This window comes from Phaenicophaeus curvirostris, chromosome 6 (assembly GCF_032191515.1).
Source record: "Phaenicophaeus curvirostris isolate KB17595 chromosome 6, BPBGC_Pcur_1.0, whole genome shotgun sequence".
Taxonomy (NCBI): Eukaryota; Metazoa; Chordata; class Aves; order Cuculiformes; family Cuculidae; genus Phaenicophaeus; species Phaenicophaeus curvirostris.
In genome coordinates, this window is record NC_091397.1 from 6,133,727 (window position 1) to 6,160,004 (window position 26,278).

The window sequence follows — 26,278 nt, forward strand, 5'->3', positions numbered from 1 at the left end:
AATATTTTGCACATCGGGAAATATTATAAATTAGATTATAGACAGTTTATGAAGCATAGTTCAGGGAATACTGCTTTGGAATTGCCCAGATGGTGAAAAGTTAAATACCAATCCAATATCCATGGAGTATCTACATATTAGTAGCTTGTATGAACGTAAAGGTTGGGTTCTAGCAAGGCATATTAGCAAAACTACTATTTTCCTCCCTAGAAAGTCAATAGATTGCAATGTGTCAGCAAAAAGCTCTGACTGTAGAAAGCCTTCAGTGGAGGCACTATGCCCATGAGAGTCACAGCCTGAAACATCCAGGGGAGAACTTCCAGCTCTTGTGTATAAGAGGAGGAAAATGACACCCCTGTGTGTAGTTTCCTAATTCATCTTTTGATAAATATATAAAAACTATCAGTGTTGGTGCCATTAAGAGAAATCCACTTTCCCTTTGTGCATTGGTTCTTTCTTCTTCAGCCTCTTGCTGTTTTAGTTAAGTATTTGATACCACTGGGTATGGTTTGGCTTAAAATGCCTAAAATTGAAGAGTAAATATCCCTACTTACACTGGTTTTTAGTTCAGCACTAACAACTATTCTCTCATCTGCTACACTTTGCACAGAGTTCCTGCTGGTCATCCTGTTATTTAAAGACATAAGGATAATAATAAGATGATCCTAAGGCCTCAAGGGACCTGCAAAGTCATGTGTTCCCACCTGTTAGGATGGAGAGACCATCATTTACAGGCTGATGTATCTAATGGAGTGGATACCTGCCGAGAGCAGGTGTATTCAGTAGTAAAACACAAAATCTGAATATGTAGGAACTTTTGGGACAGGTTGCACCACAGGATCAGGGTAAGTGAGTTAAGAGTGAGAGGATACATCGGATTGTGGTTCACCCATCTACTAGTAATGACATTAATGACAAGTGAGAATGCTTAACTTAGGAACCCATCAAGGCATCAGTAAAGAGGATTAGGAAAGACAGCTGGCAAGGCTGTGTCTGAGTGTTCATATCATTTTTTGGAGTGTACTTCTGACCTCAGTTTGAAGCTTGAATTTATAAGCCTCTGTGGTACATGGAGGACCCAAAAGAAATTTGGAGAAGGGTTGTGTCATGTGTGTACTCCTGGAAGGGTTTGTTATTGGAGTGTGTTGTGGCTGGGATATTAAATCTCGAGGCAACTGACAAAGCCATTTTAGTGCATTTTAAAAGCATATTAATGACACTCTGAGGTCTGGCTGGTTGATGTTATTATAGAAGAGTAAAAGAAAATATAGATAAATCTACTGCGGCAATTACTAGGTGATGAGACTCAGATGGTCTGATGTAAGAACATGTAGTGATGGAGATTGCAACCTGAGCTGAAGTAGCAGGCCAAAATCAGCAGGGAAATGATCATCAGTGGATGTTATATCACAGACAACCTAATTATCTCCAGGGTGGGGGCTTTATTACATTACTAGGAGGCACTGCTTTCTGAACAAGTACCCATACTGCCAATAAAGCAGGAGGTAATGGATCTAGCTAATATTGATTCTAATTCAGAAGGGATTTGAATAGTATGTCACTCAGAAGCAGCAAACATATCTCTAGTACTTTAACTAGCAGATGGAAGAAAAAAAAATCTATATACATTTTTAAATATGCTCAAGCAACCTCAAGGAGCTACTTTAAAAATCACGTTGCAGAGACATGGTAGGAATAGCATATTTCTTTATTTGAACAAGGACTAACCTGCCTGTGGAGTTTCCCATGTGATGCCTCAGAAACTTTCTTCACAATGCCTGAAGTTTTATTATTCATTTAATCAAATAGAACTTTTGTGTTGTTTTTCATTTTGTTTATACAAGTGCATTTTTTCCCTTGATGCACTGCAAGAATTTCCTTTGTATTTAGCAGGAACAGAGAGTCCAATGGAATCAAGAGATAATGTCTGGAGTAGAAGGAAAATCAATTGATTGTGATCAAAGATGTTCTTTGGTTCAAAGTGAATGCTAGTCACGCGTGCTCAGTGTTTCACAACAGGCGCAATCAGTGCACTACATTAATGGAAACATCCTCTACTCTGAGCTGTGTGGCACAGATTGGTCAGACACTCGAAGCAGTAATAACAGTAAGGCTCTAATAACTAAAAAAAGTCTATTTTCAGAATTATTCCTGCTTCTAGATGTGTTTAGGGATTAGATTTTGTTGTTCTTTTAGATGTAACTGCAGTGGGATTTATCCAAGTTGGTTCTCTTTGCAATTTCATCTTCATGTTTGATTTGGTTAAAATGAATGGAGAGAGCTTAGATAGTCTGATTTTTGAAAGGATTACAAATTCTGTAAATTTACTCTTCCATATAATTCCTAGTGTAGTGTCTTATCCAGTTTTGAAGACCTTGTTTTAGCCCTGAGGAAGGTCCAGTAGAGATCCAGTACAATGATCAGATTCTGCTGGGTCTTGCGTAGAAGCAGAAGGTGAAAGCTGCTCTAGCCTGCTTGAAGTCCAGTCTTTGCATCAAGGGAACTATGCTTTGCAAGGGCTGCAGAAGAGCAGGTGACAGCAAATAGCACCATCCACTGCCTGTAATCAGGCATCATGGGCCTTTTGAAGGTGTCTATCTTACTGTGTGGAAGTGATCCATAAAAGCAAAACTACCACATATCCGCAGTCGAGTATTTATGGTGACAGTGCCAAAGAGAAGGCCTTGAGCTGGACAAAATGCTTTAGTATGTGCTTTGGGACCCATAGCAAGGAGAAAAGCAGGAGTCAAGAGAGCCTCCAAGAGCACTGCTGCCAGGAGGAGATGCAGTCCTGATCCCATCTTCATACCCAGTGAAGTGTCACACTGAAGAACATCAGCAGTGCCTCTACCAGGTGTCACCCTGCTGCAACCATGAGACCAAATCTCCCAGCAGCTGGGCTGTGGGAACTGCAGGCTGCACCAGCCTTTTTCATGCCACACCAGCCTGCTTTATGCCACCCATGCAATTACAGCTTGCTCCTTCTCCACAACTATCAGCTATTTATTTTGGTGAGATGACCAATACTTGAGAGTCCCATGCTTCCCCACAGAGTACAGACTTACGGGGGCTGCAGAAGCGTGGAATTATCTGTCCACGAAAAAGGAAGACACATTTCAGCTCTAAATCATTCCCATTCTATTGTAATTTCACAGGAATGTTCTCTTGCTGTGCCTAGACTGCTGTTTTCCCCTTCTGCCTGAAGGTTTGGAACAGCAATAGAAACAGCAAGGAAATTTGTCCATTAGGAGAAAGAGAAACAGACAAGATGCTATCAACTTATAAAGTAAACAAGTACAAAATAAAGAGAAACTTATCTTTGATCTTTTCACTTTTTCACTTGCAACTACAACAGGGAGCTGGCTTTTCAGAAAAGCGTACATGTTTTAAGTCAATTGTGTCCCCTCAGATCTCAAGGTCAGACTGCTTAATTTTTTTTTTCCCCTTTCACATGATATGTCCTGTATATTCAGCTCGTGGGCAGGAATAGTCTACAAGATGATACTGACAATGAAAGCACATTTGCATTGTGTCTGTACTGATATAGCCAAAAAGACTAGTGAACAGGAAGGAAAAGCAGCCAGTAAAGCTACTTTAGGATGCTACAAGAAAGCACCTTCGGCAACTGCATCCTGGTAACTGTTGCTATAGAAACTTTAGCTACCTTTATCCTCACTATGACCTTGATTTTTCTTAACAGGGTACATTAAAATAATGTATAGCATGGGCCATATTCTATATGGTTTGGTAAATTCTGCTGTCACTGAGCTTATTGCACATAAGGGAAGGAACGACCATGTGGTGTTAACACTCCTCAAAGTTTTTGAGTGAGTCCTAACTCCTTCTAAAGTATTGACAGAACAAAAATGCTGTTTCCTTTTGTGTTGTGGCATTTTACTAATGTAATTAATACCAACACATAAAATTGTGTCAGATACCTGTTCTCGTAGTCACCATGTGTACCAAACCCAACATTTTTATGGGAGGTAATCCGTGCCACTATACTGTCAGCATACTCTTTGTGACTTGTACGGCGATGCAGCACTTTGATCTCTCTGAGCTGTAATAACATTCCTTTGCCTTTATGCATCCTCCGTGCAGTGATTTAAAGCCCCTTGCAAAAGCTTATCACATCCCTGAAAGGCAGAGAAGAAACATGCACTGTACTGAGGAGCAGCACTGCTATCAGACGCTTCCACTAACAGTACTTTGCACAGCCCAGCACTGCAGCTCTCACCTAGAGAGCTTGGAACAGTGAGTGTGTCAACCAGATGAACATGTCAAACAGCACTTAGTGCCCTGACTACAAGCAAATATGCCCAGTGACACACCCCTAGCTGCACTGGAAATTGGGGAACTGCAGCAGAGAGTAATACACCCAGTTGGTTCTTTTGTTTTGCTGCTGGCAATTAGGACCACTGCAGCTCTGAGTTGCCTGAACTTTTATCTGTGCTATGATGATGATGATGATTATTGTTATTATTCTTTGTTGTCTTAATATTACAAGTCCCCAGATTCAGGCCGTATTGTGTTGGGTACTAGACAAGTAAGGTGAGAGGAGCTTCCTTGTCTTGGATAGTTTGCATTTAGAGGTACAATCCAGGGGTGGGTGAAGATGGTGCTCAGGTGTCTTAGTTGCACATGTATACTCCTCTGGAGTGTCAGGAATGGGTAAGGTCAAGAGAAACAACCAGCTGCAGGTGATCTCTGGACTAGCCAACTTAATCAGGCAGGTCATGGTCTTGTAGCATGTCTTATTACCAACCTTCAGACTGTACAGCATACCTAAAATTAATTTAACTAGATAGTGATGTAAATCACATAAAGTTTTACACCTAGTCGCTCTTAATTACAGTGACACAAGAACAAGGATGGTTTGCTCATGATGAGAAAGCCTCTTACTTGAGTATGAGAAAAAGCACAAAGCAAGTATATCACCTGAAAGATGCTGCAGGGGCCATAGGTATAACTAAGTGTATTATACAGGCTTAGGGGCAGCAACACCAGCTCCTACTTCTAGGGATCAGTTGAGTATTTGGAAGATCATGTCTCTGGTTAAACAGCAATAGTAGGGATTAAATCCAAATCCACTCAGTTCTCAAGGATGGGTGGTAATACTACCGCTTAGCCAAAGCTGTAATAAGCTCATCAGACACATGAGAGAAGCAGATTGACTATGGACTACAGTCTTCATTAAGCAGTAAACTATCATTATGTTTATGGTGATAAATTATTGACCTACATTTTGTTTGATGGGTTAGACAGAAAATCTGGTGTTTGACCACTGGATTGAGTGAGAAGAAATAAGAGTTTGCTTACCTTGGTGCAGCATGAAGTCTGAAACAGCCAGTGTGCATCAGAGGGAGTTAAGGGATAGAGGGTTACAAGTAGTGTTCTCCTCTATCTTTCCAGTTGCAGGGAATGATCAGGGAAGAAACAGGAAGAGCCAGCAGATCAATACCTCACTCTGAGCCTGCTGTCACCAGCAGAATTTTGGGGGTTTTGATTGTGGATAAGTTTACATGACACACCTGGCTTGCTGGTAACAGATGGGTCCTACACGTGGATGACAATTACCCCATAAAATGTTACAGGCTTGGGAAAGGGTGATTGGAAAGCTGCCTGGTGGAAAAGGACCTGGGTGTATTTGCCAATAGCTGGCTAAATATGAGCCAGCAATGTGCCCAGGTGGCCGAGAAGGCCAATATCATCCTGATTTGTATCAGAAAAAGCATGGCCAGCAGGACTAGGGAAGTGATTATTCCCCTGTACTCAGCAGCAGTGAGGCTGCACCTTGAATAGTGTGTTCAGTTTTGGGCCCCTCACTACAAGAAGGTCATTGAGGTGCTGGAGCACATTTGGAGAAGGGCAACAAAGCTGATAAAGGGTCTGGAGCACAAGACTTAAGAGGAGTAGCTGAGGGAACTGGGGCTGTTCAATCTGGAGAAAAGGAGGCTAAGGAGACACCTTATTGCTCTCTACAACTACCTGAAAGGAGGTTGTAGTGAGGTGGGTGTTGGTCTCTTCTCCCAAGCAACAAGTAATAGGATGAGAAGAAATGGCCTCAAGTTCCTCCAAGGGAAGTTTAGATTGTTTGTTAGGAAAAATTTCTTCACCAAAAGGGTTGTCAAACATTGGATCAGACTGCCCAGGGAAGTGGTTGTAATCAACATCCCTGGAGGCATTTAAAGGACATGTAGATGTGGTGCTCAAAGACATAGTTTGGTGGTGGACTTGGCAGTGCTAGGTTAAGGGTTGGACCTGATGATCTTAAAGGGCTTTTCCAACCTAAACAATTCTGTGATTCCATTTGATGATTCTTTTTGGTGTTTGCGTGCATGCGTGGAGGGGTCTGATGTCTGATGCTGAAACCAGTGGTTTTCCAGCTGCCTGAACAAGTAGCCAGTGGGGGAGTCTGAAATTTTTTGTGGATGCAAGTCGGTAGCATGCACAGGTCAATGGGTGCTCTAAGCCTGTGAGCAAGCTTGCTCATGAGCATCTCCTTCCCTTTGCTCCTACAGATTTAGCTCCTTGTTGATGATGCTCTTTATCCTGAGCTCTTTTTATTTTTAATTTTTTTTTTTTCCTGTGGACTTTGGATTTGCTTGTACTTCCTTCCTTTCAGACCACTGGCACCCTTGCTTTAAAAAATGCCTCTCAGATTCTTTCTGACCTCTTAGATACCTGGACTGAGACCTGCTGGAGGCTCCTAGTCAAACCTATCCAACATGAAGAATGCCTCTGAGAGTCACATGTTGTCTCTTAGATGGCAATTAATGGGGAATTGTAACTGAGACCCTCTAACCATGATTAGTCTTTAATATAACAAAACAAGAAAGAGCAGGGGAAGGAGAGTGACCTGTGACTTTCAGACAGACTGAGAATCCACTGATGGCAATCCCAAGCTTTGGCTGGGATGCTGCTGACTTTCAGTCCCTTTCTCCAACATGCCTAGCTGCTCATTCAACATCCATTTTTAAAAATACTGCCCTGTTTCAGAATGGGTAGTTTCACCTTGTCAGATAGGAAGAAACGTTAATCAAGGAAACTTTATCTGTTCAGCCCCAACCACTGCACCACATGCACTCCTAATTTCACTGTTGTTTTCTCCCTCAAAGCCCAGAGAATGAGAAAATATTGAAGGTGCAGAGAAAATCACTTAGGTCTATGATCTAAAGGAGATCTAAGCCCCTCCTTTATGGCGTGAGGACTTCCAGATGAAGAGGCAGATCGAGGAGGACTCTACCATGCAATTCATAAACAATTCAGTGTAGCAAACCATAGTGTGCCCATGCAGCCTAAACCAAAAGAAAGTGCAGCCTTTACCTTACAGATGTAGTAGCTGATACTATCAGCTGTTTGACGCAAACTCCTGGTAACACATGGACAACCCTCCCTGTATTTTCAGGATCTGAATGTTACAATCCAACACATGGTTATTTTACAAATCTTCCTTTTTTTGCACAGCCCTATTGGCCACAACAGACAGGATCAGCAGGTTGCTTGGCTTGCCTAGATTAAACTCTTGAGCCAGAGTATGTTGTAATTATGCCCCTCAGCTACAACTCACTGGCATTCCAAATCTGTGTTATTTAAAACAAAGCTGTTTCTTATGTTCTTTAATTTCCTGTACCGGTGCCAACGTACAATGGTGATTACAGCCTGATGGGTAGCTAGGTAAACTGATGCTTTTAACTTTTCCAAATCAATGACACTAATTTTATTGTGATCAATTGAACAGCATCCTGTGAGGCTCCTGTGGAGGATGTTGTATTTATGTAACTTGTTATTGCCCATCCCTGTGCAAAAGAGAAGAGTCCAATCCTGTGAAATGCTTCCTTGAGGTAAAAGAAGCCAGACTCTGCTAAAAAATCTAAAGGGGAAGGCTTAATACTATACAATGAAGTCACTTCAGCAAAATCTTGAGGCTCCTTAAAAGCATCCTCAGAGGAAACGGTGTCAGTTGCAGAATAATATTCTCACGTGAGACTCTTACACCTAGATCTCTATAGAGTGTTTTTCTGGGAAGCAGCATTCTGTTTTCTTCCAATGTTTTTAGGCCATTCCCACACCTCACAGGTTATTGGTACTGTCAGCTACAAAGGAGGGCAAGCAAAAATAAAGACTCGAAAAGTATATTTTGTCTGTAGTGCCTAGTAAGAAGCATGTAAGCTAACACTGCTAGCACTTTTGAGGTGAAGTTCATGCTTTTCATGCTGAACACACTTCATTTGAATGCTCTTACACCTGAACATAATATTAGAGAACTGTGTACTCTCACTGTGGAGTCAGACAGATAATTTCACACCAGCAATCTGTTGCTGAGTGGAAAAGGCTTTAGAGACACATAAAGACAGAATGAAACATGAAAAGGTACTAAGCGTGTTATAAACATAAATATTAGTCTGAGGTACCATTGCTCCATTTCACAGTCATAGGAGTCGCATCTCTGTGTCCTAGGACTTCCCAAGCAATGGTAAAATGCTTTGAGCAGTTGCTCAAATGTTATTCTGCATCAAAATGGAGTTTCCATTAGCAACAATCACAGTGAACCTAAGAGTGACTTTGTAGCCACTAATCTTCTGGTGCAGAGAGGTTCTTATGAAAATAAATCTAAGTGCAGTTCTCCTAATATCTCCTTTCCAACTTTCTTGTTCAAAATGGTGAAGAGACTAGGAGAAAAATCCCCTCTCTCACAAGGAAATTAAAAATTTCCATTTCACCTAAGATTTTAGGCAAATTATTCTAGATGAAACTTAATTTCCAACCAACCCCCCCATCTAGGCGTAAGTTCACCATTAAATAATCACCATCAAGTTTCTCACAGCTATATTCAGATGCTTTAGCCATTATCAATAATGTTAAGATATGCACGGTGAGATCAGTTCACTGGAGCCACTTGGGCTTGGTCTTTAATAGAAGACTGAGAGAAGCCTGTTCTCCTCTGGACATGATAGCAGGAACAAGTTGCTTAGACAGTTGTTACCTGCTCCGTTCCAGGATGGAGCTCTGAGCAACCTGATCTAGTTGAAAATGTACTTGCTTACTGCAGAGAGGTTGAACTGGATGACCTTCATGGTCCCTTCCAATCTAAACTAATCGATGATTCTGTGATCACTCAGTTTCCAGCCATGTACAGTGGGTGAGTGCAGTCATTTTCTCATGGCAAAAGGAATGAACCTTACAAAAATACTCATGTCCTGTCTGGATATGTCTTAGTGTAAGTGAGCAGAAAGTCTTTCTTTCTCAGGAACCCACAGAATCCATTTCTCAGAGCTCTTGAACAGTGTCAGCAGCACGTCACGGGCACTGAAGGCTGACCGCAGCAGCCCATCACAGGCTGAAATCTCATGTCTCTATAGCAGAGACTGACAGCAGATGTTGCCTTTGGGAGACAGGAGATTTAGTGAAAAGGCAGCCTCAAAAATTATATGGATATACAAGAGAGTTTCAGCGTACATCTGCATATTTTAAGGGGGAAAAAAAGCTGAGATTTCTGTGTTTTATTCTCATCTAACTCAGTAATGTTACTGTAATTTTAATTCAAATGTACTCCTTAACAGGAAACAATAGGTAGTCAAAGTAGGAAAGGTCTAGAAGGAGGCATTTCTAGGCTGGCAGGGAAAAAAAAGTAGAAGCATCTCTCTTTTTATTTCTTTGTGATATACAGTTACTATTGTCTAAATTCTCAAATGATATAAACTAACTTGGCTCTACCTAAAGTGACAGAATCACTTATTACGTTCTCACTTGTGTGTTACATTTAATTCATTAAACATCAACTGTTCTTTTCATTTTTATTGCCTTTTCTGAAGACTACTGCAAACAAGGATATGCATACATTTTGCAATGCTTCAGCAATCCTTTTTTTCAGCATTCAAAGCAGACTTACTTAAAATTTTGTGCTTGACTAATGATATTAGATTAAGCTTCTTAAGTGTTGTTGACTGTCTAATGTTGTGGCTGATATCATAGATTTGTATAACTTCAAAACCTCTAGCAATGTATTCTCATCTCAACATGCAATACAGGGTTACTATCCTGGGCTGTAGAGATTTGTTTTACATCAGTATCAAATTGGTATTTAAAAACCCCAAAATCCTTGATTTCCATACTGAGACACACTCTGCTTTCTTAGGAGTCAATTTATCTTTTGGGTGATGTTTTAAAAATTACTTTTCATTATCTATGCTACTGCTTTGCATTTCAATTTGTGGCAATATTCTGTTTTGGTTAAAAAATAGCAGTGATTGAAACACTATGTTTTTTTCCTGGGAGGAAAAGAAGTTAAAAGCTTTCATGAGGAACTTGGTCTAGTGGAAAGCGTCCCTGACCATGGCAAGGGTATTGGAACTAGATGATCTTTAGGGTCCTTTCCAACCCAAGCCACTCTATGATTCTATGATATTACTCTAAGTCTTCAGATTCTGATGGGCATATCTCGTTTGGAAAGTGACTTGTAACGAGCAACAGGTGTGAGGTCTTTCGATTAATCATATTGCACTGTTCTGGGAGAGAAGGTGACTTGTTGACCTGGGTTCTCTTCTACTTTGTGTTTCACTTGATAATGCAATTCAGCTCTTACATAGTACCGAGGAGAGTATTCTTTTTCTCTTCTGGCATATGGAGCCAGAAAATTACTTGTAACGAGCCTCAAAGTTTAATGAGAGCCAGTGAAATTCATGCTATCTGCATGCCATTTAATACGTGAATCCGCAAGTCGCACAAAGAAAATATTTTCCTGGCAGAAACACTGAAAATGTCATGACCCCAGACTACGGCTGTGAGTGGGACAAAGGGCTGGGTTTCTTAGATTAAAGATTTAGTCGTTGCAGGGGGTTAGTACCAAGTCAAGCATAGTAAGCCATCAGGAAGGTACTCAGATGACACATGCTGATGTCATTCCATCAGTGTCAGACTAAGTAACTGGAAAAGCAGCTTCACCATCACACTATTACCCATGACTATAATAAGAGACATTATGATTCTTAATTAGGAATAAGTGCCAAGAGAAATAATATTTAAGTCCTGTTTAGGCACCTACTTATGATCTAGTGCAAATATCTGAAGTGGTAGATGCTCATTTACATTGCAGCTCAAGCTATGGTTACCATTTTTCTGTTAATCCTTTCAAAGGAAAAAGAAGATTGCAAAAAGCTTTGGTATTTCCAGGTAGCATCCACCAGTTTCTTGTGTTTTCACCCAGTGAAGGAATTTGCCTTTGAGTGTCTGTGCTCTTAACTAAGCACATTCAATGTGTTCTCTTGGAAATCATTTTTTCTATGCTGAAGCCACCTTTGATGCATTTCATGTATTGTCTTTCATGTTTTGCAGCACGTGCCCTGAGGGATATAAATGTTTTAAGGCCGGGGAAAATCCTGATCATGGTTACACAAGCTTTGATACTTTTGGCTGGGCCTTTCTCTCTTTGTTTCGTCTTATGACTCAGGATTGTTGGGAACGTCTTTATCAACAGGTGTGAGATTGTTGTATTGCTGTTAAAAAGTGTAAAATAAGCACATCATCTTGTTACAGATATATATACAATAATTAAAGAAAAGAAAGAATTGCTGGTTATTAGGTAATGTGTTCTCTTTGTGTTGTGGAAAGGTCTATCAATTGTTACAATTAATTTATTTTCTTAGGAGTGATGATACCAGAAGACTTTAGGCTGAGTGTTTGGGGAAAGGAAGGAAAATTGGTACTGAGAGAAAGATGCTTTGAATGGGTATTTTACCTAAATTAGAATAAAGTTCACCACTTAATAAAGATCACCGCATCACCACTTAATGATTTATGTTTGGTGGCTGGTGTAATGTGAACTTATCTTTTCAGCCAAGCTCAAAAAAAGGACTAGAAAAGCACTTGTATGCTTGACATATCTGTTTTTGTAAGACATGGTAATGAACACAAATTCAGCAGATGGCAAGACTACCTTGTACCTTTCAGTTCTCCCTGCTGCAGACATTTCATCATGAAGAACTTTCATTTGACTTACACTCATGCGTGCAATGTGATCTGCTAGTAAGTGCACATTTTAGCATGTAGTTCCTGGAATGTATGTGAACTCTGAAGAACTACATATGATTATTTGGTACTGAATTACATGTTCTGTCCATGAAGCCACTGAAGATTTACTTCTGCATCTTGAAATTGCAAAACTGGAGCTTGATTGTAAGCAAATCAAGGGAGTTAGTGCCAACAGATACTACTCTGAAAGTACCGAGGTAGACATCTTACTAGGGATTACAGCTTCACAGACATCCAGTTACACAATTTCATTTCAGGAAAATGTAAAATAATGAAATTGAAAATTCTTTAAATAATTATGTTCACTTACTTGGCACAAAGCTGCGTGTATAACTTAGGATGGCTGAAATTCTCATGGCAAATAAGGGTGAACTTCACTCCCTTTTATTATTCGACCTTCTAATATCACACAATGGTTTCCATCACTAGCATTAAGTCGTTGGCCATGGGACATACCTGTAAAAGAACCTCAGCCTGTTACCCTAAACTTCAGTGATGCCTGCAAATCTGGAGAAGAGCCAGGCACCAAAGGTTTGGTTCTTCTTATCCTGAAGCGGATGTCTAAATAACTTCCATACAAGTTTCATCCTAAATTATCTTTTTTTTGCCCCACTGACTATAAAGGACCTAGACCAAAGATATCTGAAGGGATTCCACATGAATCCAGTTTGGAATGTTTCTATGCACTGGACAAAAATAGATTGAGCCATGTGGGGGAATCTGTCACTGCAACTGATTATAAGATTATCTGTTCTCAAAGAATACAATCAGAGGTATTTGGCAAAGAAAGAACAAATTTCTTCTTTTAGAAATCAATTTTACTGCAAGGCACATCATTTTTTTACTAAGGGATAAAAATTTATTGGCGAGAAGATTATTTTGTTGCACATGGTTGTTTGTCATCAAAGGATTTCTGGCCTACTAACAATGGCTGAATTTAATTATACTGCAAATCTAAATTTTCCAAAGAATTTAAAAAAAATTAAAATTTATAAACAAGTGTTAGAGATTTTACTTTTGTGCTTACAGACTCTCAGATCTGCTGGGAAGATCTACATGCTTTTTTTTATGCTGGTCATCTTTCTGGGCTCATTTTATCTGGTCAACCTGATTCTGGCTGTTGTGGCCATGGCATATGAAGAGCAGAACCAAGCCACTATTGCTGAAACAGAGGAGAAGGAAAGAAAGTTTCGGGAAGCCATGGAGATGTTAAAGAAAGAGCAGGAGGTCAGTAAACTATGTGATATGGTTAGCCTTGGGTAACTTGAACAGATGGTACCTTGAGATTCACATTCTTATTATCTTACATTTATGCAATAACCAAAGTCAGAGTTTGCTTGAAAGCAGTTTAATGTTTATTGTGCTGGACAGAGTTATTGCAATCCCTTCTAAAAGAAAAATGATGGCTCTTCCTGCTAGGACTGGGGCCATTTACAGGTTTTACATGTCCAGAGTTGTATTGGTTTAACTGTACCACATATGCCACTGGATGAGTTTATATTGGTTGACATATAAGACATTTTAATGATGGTGTAACTACATCTGTGTTTAAGCACAGAACAGCTATTCTGGTAGCTCAGCCATAGCCCCAGCTGAACTTCTTCCACCGTCACTTTAGCTCATGTTCATTTCCTCACTGTCTCATTCAAACTGCTATGAATATCCAGCTGCCTAATAATGAAGGTAAAGATGTATAATAACCTACGTCAAGCATGTAGGACTTCATACTTAAATAAGCAAACAGGGAGATCTTGAGGTTAACCTCTGTGAATTTTGCAAAGGATATGGATTTAATGTTGTGTTTAAACAAAACAGGGAGGCCAAATGGTAGATGTAGCCATATAGCCTTAACAGCACTAGTTAATTTGCCTGTGGTTTATCGGGGGGTGGAAAGTGTTTATTTAGCAGATGAAGAGAACATTTTAGGTGCTGTGAATAAGAAGACAATAAGAAAATTAAGAGGAAATAACAGGTAGCATTGTAGTTGAAGGAAATAAATCCTTGATGCTCAACGTAAACTAATATACATAATTTTCTTTTGGGTACATATGGCTTCACAGCCTAATCCAAAGCCCATTTAAATCCTTGGAAAGAAAATAGAAAATGCAATTCATTCTTGACAAAGTGCTAGTAGAGGCTTATACATCATTTAAGTCCCTTAACAGATCCTCTTTGATAGTTTAAGTAATAGCTAAATGCAATTTAGTCTATGTACAGGCACTTTGAACAGGGTAACTTTTTACCATAACCTAAGGGAGCAAACTGAGCTCAGACTCATGCCTATTTTATACAAATTTTCATGTGTTTTGACTCCAGCTGAGCTCATCCTAATAACAGTCAACTTTAGCAGCCTGAGCTATAACTGAAGATATTCAAGAATTTCCTTTTGAAGGCTTTGATTTCAGTTAAGCCTCTATGTACACACACACACACACAAAAAAAAAAGGAACATAAAGTGCAGAAAGTCAGAATGTGTCAAACTGAAGGTTCTTGTGAAAACCTAAATTGTTCCTGTTTGTATATATGCTTTATAATATAGTGTTCTCTTTAGAGGACCATCTCTCATTTTTTTCCTGTGCCCTCCTCAGAACAAAGGGTGGACAGTACATGACTCAAGACCAGCTCTTTACTTTCTCATCACTTGTTCTGTAGCCTTAGGCCAACTTAAACAGATTTCTCAACTGAGGCATCCAAAGCCTGCTTCAAAGACAAAACGACTAACATCCTCAGAGGTTTTCAGTGCCTCTTGTCACTGCTCAGAATCTGCGTGCTTGAAAAATTCTCATTTGTATTTGCAGTACTCCTGGAAAATTATCCTAATCTTATGGAAAGGAAACTTAGGAGCAGAAAGACTGGGGTCCATTGTGTTGACTAGTGAAGCCCAGTAATCCTTCAAATCAATCCCCAGCATTTCAAATCAGATACCTGGTAGAAGAGGCTCAGGAAAGTGAATTGAGTGGCCGCACCATGTAGCTTTCAGATGTCCTTCTCGGCGTCTCACCCCAGTCAGAGCTACTCAGTTTGAACCTTGCTTTCCAAGCCTTTAGCTATGTCTTAGTTTTGACTTTCTCATTGTAGAGCTAATTTCTTGCCTCAAGTCTCATCTCCTGTATAATTCCCCTGTCAGGGCTCATATGAGCTAAGCTTTTACCCATCTTTCAGCCACCGTCCATCCTTAACAGACATGCCTGGTCCTACACTCCTTTCCTCTACCTGGATGTTAGCACAGTGGATTATGCACGCAATGCCTAGGGTTCAGGACACAGTCCACCCACATGAAACCAGCCAGAAGGAGTAAATAGGCAGGATGTGGGAATAGCCTCCATGCCCTGAGAAATAACTTAGTCTAAATCCTTTTTTCAAACAACTGTGAGGCAGAAGCAATTTCAACCCAAGAAATAGGTACTTTCTCCCAAGTAACAAGTGATAGGAGAGGAACTGGCCTCAAGTTGTACCGTGGGAGGTTTCGATTAGATAATAGGAAAAAATTCTTTACTGAAAGAGTGGGGAACCATTGGAACAGGCTGCCCAGGAAAGTAGTGGAGTCACCATCCCTGGAGGTGTTAAAAAAACATGTAGATGTGGCAGTAATTGAACATGGTGATGGTGTGTTGATGTCTGGACTTGATGGTCTGAAAGGTCTTTTCCAACCTTAATGTTCTATAATTCTATTCTATGAAACTGCTAAGAAACTGAAAACCAGTTTATTTTGCAGTGAGCATACAGAATGCTTAGTAGCATTACCTACAATATTTTCTAGATAAATAAAATATGATGGCAATCAGAAATGAAAACTGAAATTGTTTAGACCAGCTTTTGCATTATGCAGTATAAAGAGAACACAAATATATATATAGTTGATAGGCCTGCTTGGGGACTATTAGTCATTTTACACAATTGGTCTAACGCATTCCTAAACCTGAACTTAACACCAAAAGTCTTGTAGAATCTTTATGAAGAGAAAACACTTCAGCATAGCAATTAAATCAATTAACTCTGAAAAAAAAAAAAAAGAACAGCCTAGACTGGTGTCTGAGCCCTCCTCTTCTTTGCTCTAAACAGCTTGCTCATGAAAGATATTTCCCACAGGAATTAAGTTTTGTTGTGCTCTCAGCTTGATAGAGCTACCGCTACTCCTTGAAATACATGATTGATTCTTTACATGACTGTTAAGTGCCTTCACTTTCCTTGGACTGATGCCTGTGGGAGGAAGGGAGTATTTTGCTGCAGAGAGCTGATTGCCTGTTTGATTCTAGTGGCTTACAGACAATAGCGCTGAGGGTTCATCCTTTTCTCCTGTTCTTGGGAACCTGGAGAGTCATGTGGGTTTTTTTTTAATCTACTTTTTTTTTATGTATTCCAGTGGGGGTAGGGGGTGGGCATATAGGCTTATCTCCAGGCCACTGATGTGGCTAGCACGGAGATGCCAGAACCTCCAAACCTGACCTCATGCTTTGTACTCAGAGTCCTTCACCAAGGATGGCAAGTTGCTAGCCTGGGCTGTTTTCCTCCTTGTATCTTATCACTTCTTCCTACTGGCTGCTCATTTGCTTCTTAGGCTGTGGCTTTGTGTGCTCAAGCCTTCTTATTTGGCTTCTGCTAGATCTCCAATGTTGGTCTGTTATCAGACAGCACCTGCAGTGATCCCACCAGATAGCACCTTATTTCTAGTTAAGCTCACAGTTTTCTCTTTGCATCTCTCATCATAGCTTGCCTGTGCTGCTTCCTGGGATAAGTGTTTACAAAAATGTGCCAGCTGAATTGCCTGCTGTTCGTAGCATCCCTCTGCGATAGGGGAGGAAGGTTCCTGGCAGTCAGCTTGGCTCCCCTTCTGTCCAACCCTCTCGGTTCAAGGGGCTGGAGTCCAGGGAGGCCTGAGTCTAGATTCCCCAGCTTGAGATTTCCTTTTTTTGGCTGGCACCAGAAGTGTTACTCCAGAGAGTGTGTGCGCTGTGTATACCTGCGGGTGTGTGCACACTGACTGTTCTTCTCATGAAATTTCACTTGAGAGCTACATAAACCACATTATTTTATGCGGCCATTCTTAATGATTTATCATAGGTGGCTGACCTGACTGTGTGCATATGTACCTGTCTCGCTTATTGTTTATTTTCCTATGGCTAAATATTGAGGTTAGAAACAGATTAAGACTGATTCCAGCCACATGGGATAGTTATACGATTAATGACCACTTGGAATTTTTAATTTATCTCCTATACAACCTTAAAACTTGGAGCGAAAAATAATTGCTGAGCAGAGTAATTAGTTCTCATTCAGGTCCTAAACTCAAATAATAATTCTTATGCCTTTTACCATCTTTTGTTTTAGGCACTAGCTGCTAAAGGAATGGATTCAATGTCACTTAGTTCATTGGAAATGTCACCTTTAGCATCCAAAAATGCCAAGGAACGAAGAAATAGGCGAAAGAAGAAGAAATCTTTGGGGGCAGAAGAGTATGGGGAAGACCAAAGGAATCCTAAGTGTGACTATGATGACAGTCAGAGGAGAATGGTAAGACATGGTCTGAAATATCAGTTATCTCACACTGAACATTGCTGTGTAGGCCAGACTCCGAATAGACAATTAAAGCTGAAACTTTCAGCTTTACTTCAGAAAAGAGAAATCAGATCCTTAATACCATGACTAACCTGCAGAAAGTCTTTGTTGGAACAGTGGAAGGAAATATATTACCACTTTATTTTCAAAATTGATTCAAAATGCCCATTAAACATTCTTACAAATCTATTTTGTTTCAATATTATTTACTTTTTTTCACTTCAAGGTTTACCCACGTTTAATTTCATTCATTTGATTATATCTATCCTATTCCTACTAGAGATAAAAAATTCTTAGAAGAAACCTGCAAAGCTTAAAAAGAGAGGAGCAAAAAAAGAAGGAAACTTCTCTCTGAGGGCTTTTTAAATCCTATACAAAGATGTTATTAACATTTTTATATTCCTTTGCTAGTTGCCTTCAAGTAAAAACTTTGTTGCACTTGTTTCTACTTTCTATTGCAGGGGAAAAAAATAGAGTGAGGCTGTTTCTAAATAGGGTTTTATACAAATGTTACTGACATGCATGAATATGAATCTGCCCGTGCTATATGTATAATGATCATAAATAGCTTCAGATAATTTGTCTTTGCTTAACTGAGGGCAAAGTTTAAATCAGTTTATTTTGTGTTTTTGAATAGCCATGTAATGGGCTAAGTCTTTTTATATTTTGTTGTCAGTGAATTTAGGAGTATTTGGCAGCCGTAAAATGCTCATAGAAAACATGCAAGTGATGTAAGTAAATGTGACCAATTAATGACTCCTCAGCTCACAAAATTTACACAGAGCTGTATTTCTATAAATGACATGCATTTTTTAATCTAATAGTTCTTTTTGTCTCATTGGTTGAGTGGGTTGCATTACAAATTACACCTTTATTAAAGCTAGAATTGCTCTTTTTCTTCATTCTGGATGAGTTTCAGGACACCATGCACCATAATGACTATGGGTCAGAGCTGTGCATTGCCAGTTTGTTTCTTAGATTAATATTTCTTGTTTTCACTTTTCGCCCCTGGATGTCATAAGCATGAGAAACATGGGAGACACATTTCAAAGCTTATAGTATCTTCTCTGGGAGGCTGTGTCTGGCATGGTTGGAGGGAGTAAGGCTGAGTCATCATTCAGAAGCAATCTGAGCAGCTGGAAGTGTGTTGCCATCAGAAATCAGTCTCAATGACTGTACTGTGGAAACCCAGGCATGGATTTTTTGACAAGTTAAAATTTGGTAGCAATCCAAATAGGTTCATTTTAGTTAGAGGGGGCCTGGTTTTTCAACTCTTCCTTGTACCAGTGTCACAAAATGGCATCATTACATAACTCAGTGGTGTAAGCTACAATGCAAAATAAAATCAGGCTTCATTGGATTTGTCTGGTGGATGCTGTGGAGATCTGACCTTTCTTCATATGTGCTTGGCTCATGAGAAAGTTCTGAAGAAGCTGAAAGTTCTGTACAAGCCATAAAAACAAAAGTATGTTCTGCTTAAATGCTCTTACTCCAGTAATTTCCCATTCAGATATGAGGGAAGGGGACAGACTTGCATTCCTTATGCATTTTCTGAACATCCTTTTTACACTGCCAGGGTTTAGGTGTATTTAGCCCTTGGCTACATCTTGCTGCTGCTCTCTCAGAGTTGCACTCTCACTAGCTGACATCAGAGTGGATCGTTAAGGCTGATATTTGAATATGAGGGAGACTCTGTGTACTGAGGTTACCGGCCCTTTAAAGAAGCCATACACATTGGATTAATTATTTTACAAACTAAGAAACCATATCCCTCTTCTTATTCTTGTTTTGTTGTTGTTTTTTTTTTCCTTTATCACCTTCTTCCGTCGTATTCTGCTTCTTCTTCCCTCTTCTTCTCATTTTCCCTGCAGTTCATTTCCTGCCCTATTTCTTTGTCTCTTCTTCTCCCACTGCAACGTTCCTTCCGTAGCTGTTATGAAGATGTGTGATAGTGCAGTAAACTGGAGCTGGATCCCCTTCCCTGCTCCTGCCTTCTGTTCCTTGTGCTGCCTTCCTAGATCCTTTGGCACTTATCAGATTGGGCAGAGGGGCTGGAGTAGAAGCAAAGGAAGTGGATGACACCTTGACCCTTCCTATTTCAGTACATCTTTGACTATCAATTATTAGACAAATACTTAATGGCTAGGAATGAGAATTCAACCTCTTAACTTTGTGAAGGTTGGACATGTGTAATTGTCTTTCTCTGAAGCACTTGATTTACTGCTCTCCCCAGACCTTCTTCACTCCTGAAAACATGTTGCAAAATGTTGTTTCTCTTTCCCCTTTTTCCTTTCTGGGGGTTTCTAGACTCTCCTTGGCATTAGTTATGGTCCCAGTGCAAACTTGGTGAAGCGCAGAACCAGCCACGGAAGCATATTCAGTTTCCGACTCCGTGGCAGAGACACTGGCTCCGAAACAGATTTTGCCGATGATGAGATCAGCACTGCTGGGGAAAATGAAAGCCACCGGGGCTCTCTCTTAATTCCAAGATCTGGGAGGCGTCCAAGCGTGCAAAGTCAAGTGAGCCATAGTTCTCACCCTACTGCTCCCAACTACACTCAGACGGGCAAAAGGAACAGCTCAGTGGATTGCAATGGTGTGGTTTCCCTGATAGGAGGAGGCACCGGGGCACTCAACCCAGACCCTACTTCTCCTGCAGGGTTACTGCTTCCCCCAGTTATTATGGAAAAACCTGGGACAGGCGAACTGGTAAGTACTTTATAACTTTTGTATGTGATTCACACTCTTGTTTCCTTCTAAATGTTGTTGGAGTTTGCTGTAATTGATTTACATGATGTGCAGTCTGCAGTGGGAAACCCAGACTCAGCATTCTAGGCAGGGGGAGAAGACAATGGTTCAGCTTCCACAGTAGTATGTGTATAGTGCTGCATAAGAGAGGTTCATGACTTCTGGTGACACTTGCTTTTCAGAGCTGGCTGGAGGCAAATACCTGAATCTTGAGTTTGATTTGAATCTTATTTTCTTGTAGGCACATCTTTTGGTGTCAGTTTCTATTGGCATTTGAATAACAGACATTGTCCAGTGGTTAGAAAATTATGGTTTTAAAAGGATTCAGTGTGAGTCGTACCATCTCGAGACTGCATTTTCTCCCACTGGTTGCACCTAACCTCTGGTCTTCTTTATAGCTACTTGTGGAGGGCTGTTCTTGCAGACCAAAGGTCATTCCCAGAAAGTTTTAGCATCCAGTTCAAGTAATAGTCAGGAAAGATCAGCAGATGATCAACAGACTTTAAGCCTTTTGCAGTTTGCCAGGATTTTTGTTGCAAAGCACCACTGCTGCAAAATATTTATTGAGGCTGTAAATCAAAACATTAGGACCCATGTACAAATTCACTTGGAAAACCATTAGGTGATGTTTCAGATACAGCTGCAACAAATGTGGGGCAATTTGGAGAGGTTTTCAGTTTGATATGGTGGGAATTTTTCTCTTTTAATATAGAGTAAATACATTGGAGCTCATCACTCTCAACAGTCTTTAAAGCAATGGAGGTCTTATCACTACGGTCAGTGTGGGCAGGATTTATTTCATCTTAGAGTCCTAGAATACACCAGAATTATCTCTTTCCTTAAAAGTACCTCTTTCCGTTCGCTTTAACCACAAGAGAAACTCAAGGCGAATAACTGCATTGCGTATGTCTTAAGTTGGGTGAGATGAAACCCATTCAGAGTAACAAGGTGCCGAAAATGGGTTACATTGGTGAGGAAAAAAGCAAATGCACTTCTAACGTGTATTAGGCAAGATATTTCTTGAAGAGAAAGGTGAGTGAGATGGGTCCTAGCCATGGTGTCAGATTATCAGTAAATTGAGAGGCAGCTTTTTTCTCTAGAGCCAGACAGTTTCTTGCCTTTCAAGCTTTGGATTGAATTTTTTTCCTAACCCACCCAGGCATTCCCTGTAGTTTTGCAAATAAACTCTCACACTATACATGAGAGGAGGGGCCATGCTGCGCGTGGGAAGCTGCACCGTGTGAGACTAAGCTGTTTTGTTGACAGTTTTGAGGCTGTTACTGCTTTTTCAGATGTTCACACCTTTGTTCATTTAGGACTATAGTAGTACCATTCTTACTCTCTGTAGACACAGAAGACTGGTCCTGAGAGCAGTCTCTAGACAGCTGAGAACAGAAACACTGTTTGTAGATAGTGGAATTTTATTTGACTTAGCTTGGTGCAAAAAAATGTCCCCTTTTTCTCTGTAAGGAAAGCTGCTGAGGCTCTCCCAGCTGTCAGAAAAAAAGCTTAACAAAGCATGAGAGCACTCAGCCTTTCACAGGAAATATTGGTATTTTACAGGATTGGGCCCTGAGGTGACAGGGAGGCTTTGTGCTCTGCTGGCATTTCTTTTCATTTGCCAGCTTCCTGCCTTTTAAAAAAATGGATGTTGAAAATTGAACGGCTCGGGTGGGTGAGCTCACTTGGCAGTTTCCTGGTCATCTAGGAAATCACATCCAGGCACTACAGTAACAGATGCTCATTCAGTGATGCAATGTGAAGGATGTTGTGTCTTCTGCAAAACAGGCTTGGTATCTAATCTATCCAGAAAATGTGAGCTGGAGTTAGAAGCTAATTGGCAAGAAGCCCACTGCTGTGCAGATGTGTTCACTATAGGGACCATAAGCACTGGACACAAAGGTGCAGCCTCAGCTGTGGTGCACAGGTACAAGGAAATAGCAAATCCAACACCTTAGCGTGCTCAGAAATAAATTAACACATTTCTAGGCTTTGTGTTTGAATATTTTTGCCTTTTTCTTATTAAAATTTGAAGTTGAGTTTCTTTGTCAGCAGCTCTAGGTTCTTTTTATAGTCTCTTGATATATTTGGGGGAGGCAAAAGAAATACGTTGCAGGGCAAAGTTGATGTTACCTCATTAACCCCACTGACCCTGCCACTGTTATTTATTTTGTATGAGTGTAAGCCCATGGTGAAAAAAGGCCCACTTGTGCTATCTATTGTATCTTCCCTGAGCAAGAAAAGGCATCACTGTAATTTGTGTTAAGCCTTGACTTACAGCTTCCTGAGGTGTAAGTGTGGCTTCACCCCTAAATGCAACATAGGAGTTGTTGGAGCTGGCAAAACACATTTTACAGTATTAGGTTTTGAAGATGCATTGTTTAGGTCCCTCTGTGATGCTCAGCAGTATCAGGTGAGCATAAAACAGAACTGTATGTTTGCTACTGAGGGGGGGTGACAGCTGAATTCTGGTTTGGGGAAAGCCTGGAAGAGCACTTCTGATTTCAAAGACAGAGTAAACATCAAACAAGATCTGACTACCTCTGGGTTTGAGTTTCCAACCTGCAGCCTTTAAGCAGACCATAGTTTCAGCAGATGATTTCAAACTGAGCTGTCCTAAGGTTTCCCAGGGAAAGCACAAAGAGTCGCTAGCTGCTTCTGAGAATTTTAGCCTGACAGTTTTAGCAACATTCAGCCTGAATATTTCACCCCTGGCAAAGTAGGCAGGGCCACAACGAAGAACTTTAATACCTTTTTGTCACTGCAACTGCTACTCCCTGTCCCACCTGAGGGCCTTTCACCCATGGGAATAGGTGCTCAGCTGACATGCAGGCACCTCTGCAGCTGCTCCCTCTCCCGTGAGAGAGGTGGCTGCAGTGGAGTATCCCACTCTTCAGTCTGGTGACTCAGAGAAGTGATCTCCTGACATCTGGCTACAGAAGAGCGTGTAAGCTAAAAAAGCTGGTTTCAAGTGCTCTTCAGATGGCCTTGGCTGCTTGGCACTGATGGATGTGAGTGTGTTTTCACGAGAAACCCAGTGTGCTAGCAGTTTCCATCTCCTTCGTCTAATCCCTAAATACGGTTAGTGAAACAGGAGAGATTTCAAATAATTTCAATGGATTGTCCTTAGAGCCACAGGTCTTGTCAGCTGGGGTAGTCCGACTGGTCAGCAGGATTACTGGCTATGGATGGCTTTTGTCCATGCAGAAAGGCATCCATCCGTGCAGTCATCTGCATCAAAGCGATACTGCAAAATCACCAGTGGCTTCAGTGCTCAATCTGAACAAGAGGAGAGACATCCTGTCTTCTGTAGGGAACCCGTGCACTCCTTGCTACACCCGTTGATGCTCTCATACCACATAAAAGAGCCCACAAGGAATGGTGGCAGAGTTACTGGGGAGCTGTCCTTGCCAGCATAGAAGGTTGCACGGCAGTTTTCAAACTAAAATGCCTACTGAGGTCATGTGAAGACCACAATATGAGTGTATGATCTGCAAACACCCTCCACAAAGATGTTGCTGGGTCAGGCAGCCTTCGTCTGGATGTGAAGAGCAACAAGTGTTCAAGTCTGAGAGGTGCAGGGAGCTTGTCCCAATAAATCCATGACAAATATTAGTCACTTTCCTGGAAATTTCTGGTGTATCCTGCAAAAGACTAAATCAGGGCCAGTCCTGTTCTTCTACCAGCTTTCTTCAAAAGGTGCAGCTGCTGATTTCATCGAACTTAACTTCGTCTAACTAAGACACAAGCAGGACCTGGTGACTGTGCTTAAAGTCATAATCTGGGGGGACTTGACCAGAGAATGAGAGGTTTGAAAAATGATAAATTTTATACTCCTGTTGATTGCTCTGCTGGGAGTTTAGGCTTTCCCCTTTTTACAAAAAGTCTGTTTGTTATGTAAGGATCTTTAGGGCACTCTACAAACTAAAATTTCTGTGCATTCTTTTATTATTTTTTGTAGCTATATGCTCCATTGTGTCTTGATGTTTCTGAGTTATTTAAGAGGTTAAAATAACATCTCCCTTCCCAAGGTATTGAGCTGTTTGAACAAAATTGGATTAAGTTAATCAGCTGCTATCTGGATCTCAATTTATCTATGGGATCTGGTGAAAGCGAGTAAGATGTCACCTGTGGTTGTCAAGAATTTTTTGAGGGTTAAAAAAATACACGTCAGCATCCCCCAGCCTTGTAAAGCCGAATGGGGCCATTTCTGTAACTCTGCAGGGATATCAAAGGGGTTTTTAGTTTAGTCTGACATTCCATTAGTTTGGAGATCGGAAGTGGCAGAGAAATGGACATGCGACTGAGGAGGTGGTTGTTTGCAAGTGGGCAGCTGCCTGTTAGCTGGTGGTCCCCAATGCTTTGTTCTCACACGCTCAGTGAAACTTTCCATCAGCCAGCAGCAGAGCAGGGCCACCCATGACATGGCTTTGGGATTAGCAGTGAGGTGGAGGCTGGAGCTGCCTGGGGTCTCCCTCTTGAACATACAACCTTTCCTGAATTTCCTCTTGGTTGCACATATATAATTTTTTTTTTTTCTTTTAGGAAACTTACAGTGCCAAATTGCTAGATTGACAGATAAAAACTACTGGGGAATGATCCCTTAAGAGATTTAGAAGCTTATCTTTAGATAATTTTTGGTCTTTTTAATAAAATAAAATAACTTGGCTTTTGTTCTCACTACGTATGAAGCTGTTTTTCTGACCACACTGGTTTGAGGTTTTCTTGTCGGCCCTAAGTCTGCCTCAAGGTAAAATTTCTTTTTTCCCCTTCTTTCTTTGCCATAGGACTCATGAAAAGGCAAAGTGTTAGCAGTTTCCATGTTCAGAAAAAGGTCAACAAAATAAGTCATAAAAAGATTGCTGCCAACAAGTCATTTGGATGAAAGCTAACTAGCTCTCTGATGCTGCCTCGCAGAGAGCTGTCACCATGGCCCTAGTTTCTGCTCATTTCAAACATTGCTTTAGCACATTCTAAGTGTAAATCATTCAGATTTGACAAAAATATTGCAAGCCATTTCAGTTTACAATGCATCTCTTTGAATAATCAAGTATCCACAAAATTAAATGGCTTCTTTTTATTGCCACGTGCTATTATGGTTACTTTCAATCTCATTAAATATTTGTGCTAGTGCCTTACTGAGTCCATTGTTCATGGTGTGGCCTGTCCACCTCTTTTTATGCTTGAAAAGATTTTTACTGTACAAGGAAAATTAAATCTATCTCAGTTCCCAAATGTGGTCTTTAAAATGCTGCCATGTGTAAACCCATCTTCACGTAACAGTTTTGACATAGCTCAGAACTAAAGGCACTCAGAAGAAAATAATTCGGCAGTGTTATGCATCCTCATTTACATGTAAATTACTGAATAGTATATTTGTCCCTATAGAATTTAGCTAATCCAAAGGAGGAACATTTCCAGTCAATCAAAGCGCGTTACAAATAATCTAGTCCTGCTAGAGGTGCCTGTGTTTAACTCCACTGTGATTTCTCATATGGATCCTAAGGAGACTCTTTGCATAACTGTAGGGGCTGGTGTTATTTTATGCTTAATTTCTATAGAAATGTAAGTACAATGAACAACTATGCCCGTGCATATCCTCTCTGTAATGACAGTACCCTTTATGCTGCCTTGTTTGTCCAGTTCCTGGAACTGCTCTCTATCTCAGAGTGAAAATCCTGCCAGTTCCTTGCATGATTATTAGCTATCTCCATTCTAAAATAAATAATAATAAAACACACTGATGTATCTATTCTTTACAAAGAATAAAAGCTCATAAACTTCCCTAAGTAACTTCAGTAATTTTAAACAATTCACTTGGATGCAAACTTCCTTTCCTGGAAAAATACTTTTTAGTAAATGGCCTGCTGACTATGTGATAGACTTACTGCTTTACTGAGAAAGAGACCAGGTCCTCCTGCAAGAGCAGAGGAGCTTTTTTTAC

At 40.5% G+C, this 26,278-nt stretch overlaps 1 protein-coding gene across 5 annotated transcripts in view; it reads left to right on the forward strand.

Annotated features, from left to right (window-relative positions):
* LOC138721814 (sodium channel protein type 5 subunit alpha-like) overlaps positions 1–26,278 on the forward strand; it is a 217,609-nt gene that overhangs the window by 79,710 nt on the left and 111,621 nt on the right. For 4 of the 5 annotated variants that reach the window (XM_069859263.1, XM_069859259.1, XM_069859260.1 and 1 more), the window contains 4 exons: positions 11,335–11,476; positions 13,060–13,257; positions 17,359–17,541; positions 19,894–20,295. In XM_069859263.1, coding sequence (XP_069715364.1) covers positions 11,335–11,476; positions 13,060–13,257; positions 17,359–17,541; positions 19,894–20,295 — 925 coding nt within the window. The remainder of the gene's footprint in view (positions 1–11,334; positions 11,477–13,059; positions 13,258–17,358; positions 17,542–19,893; positions 20,296–26,278) is intronic. The other variant, XM_069859262.1, reaches the window with a different exon arrangement.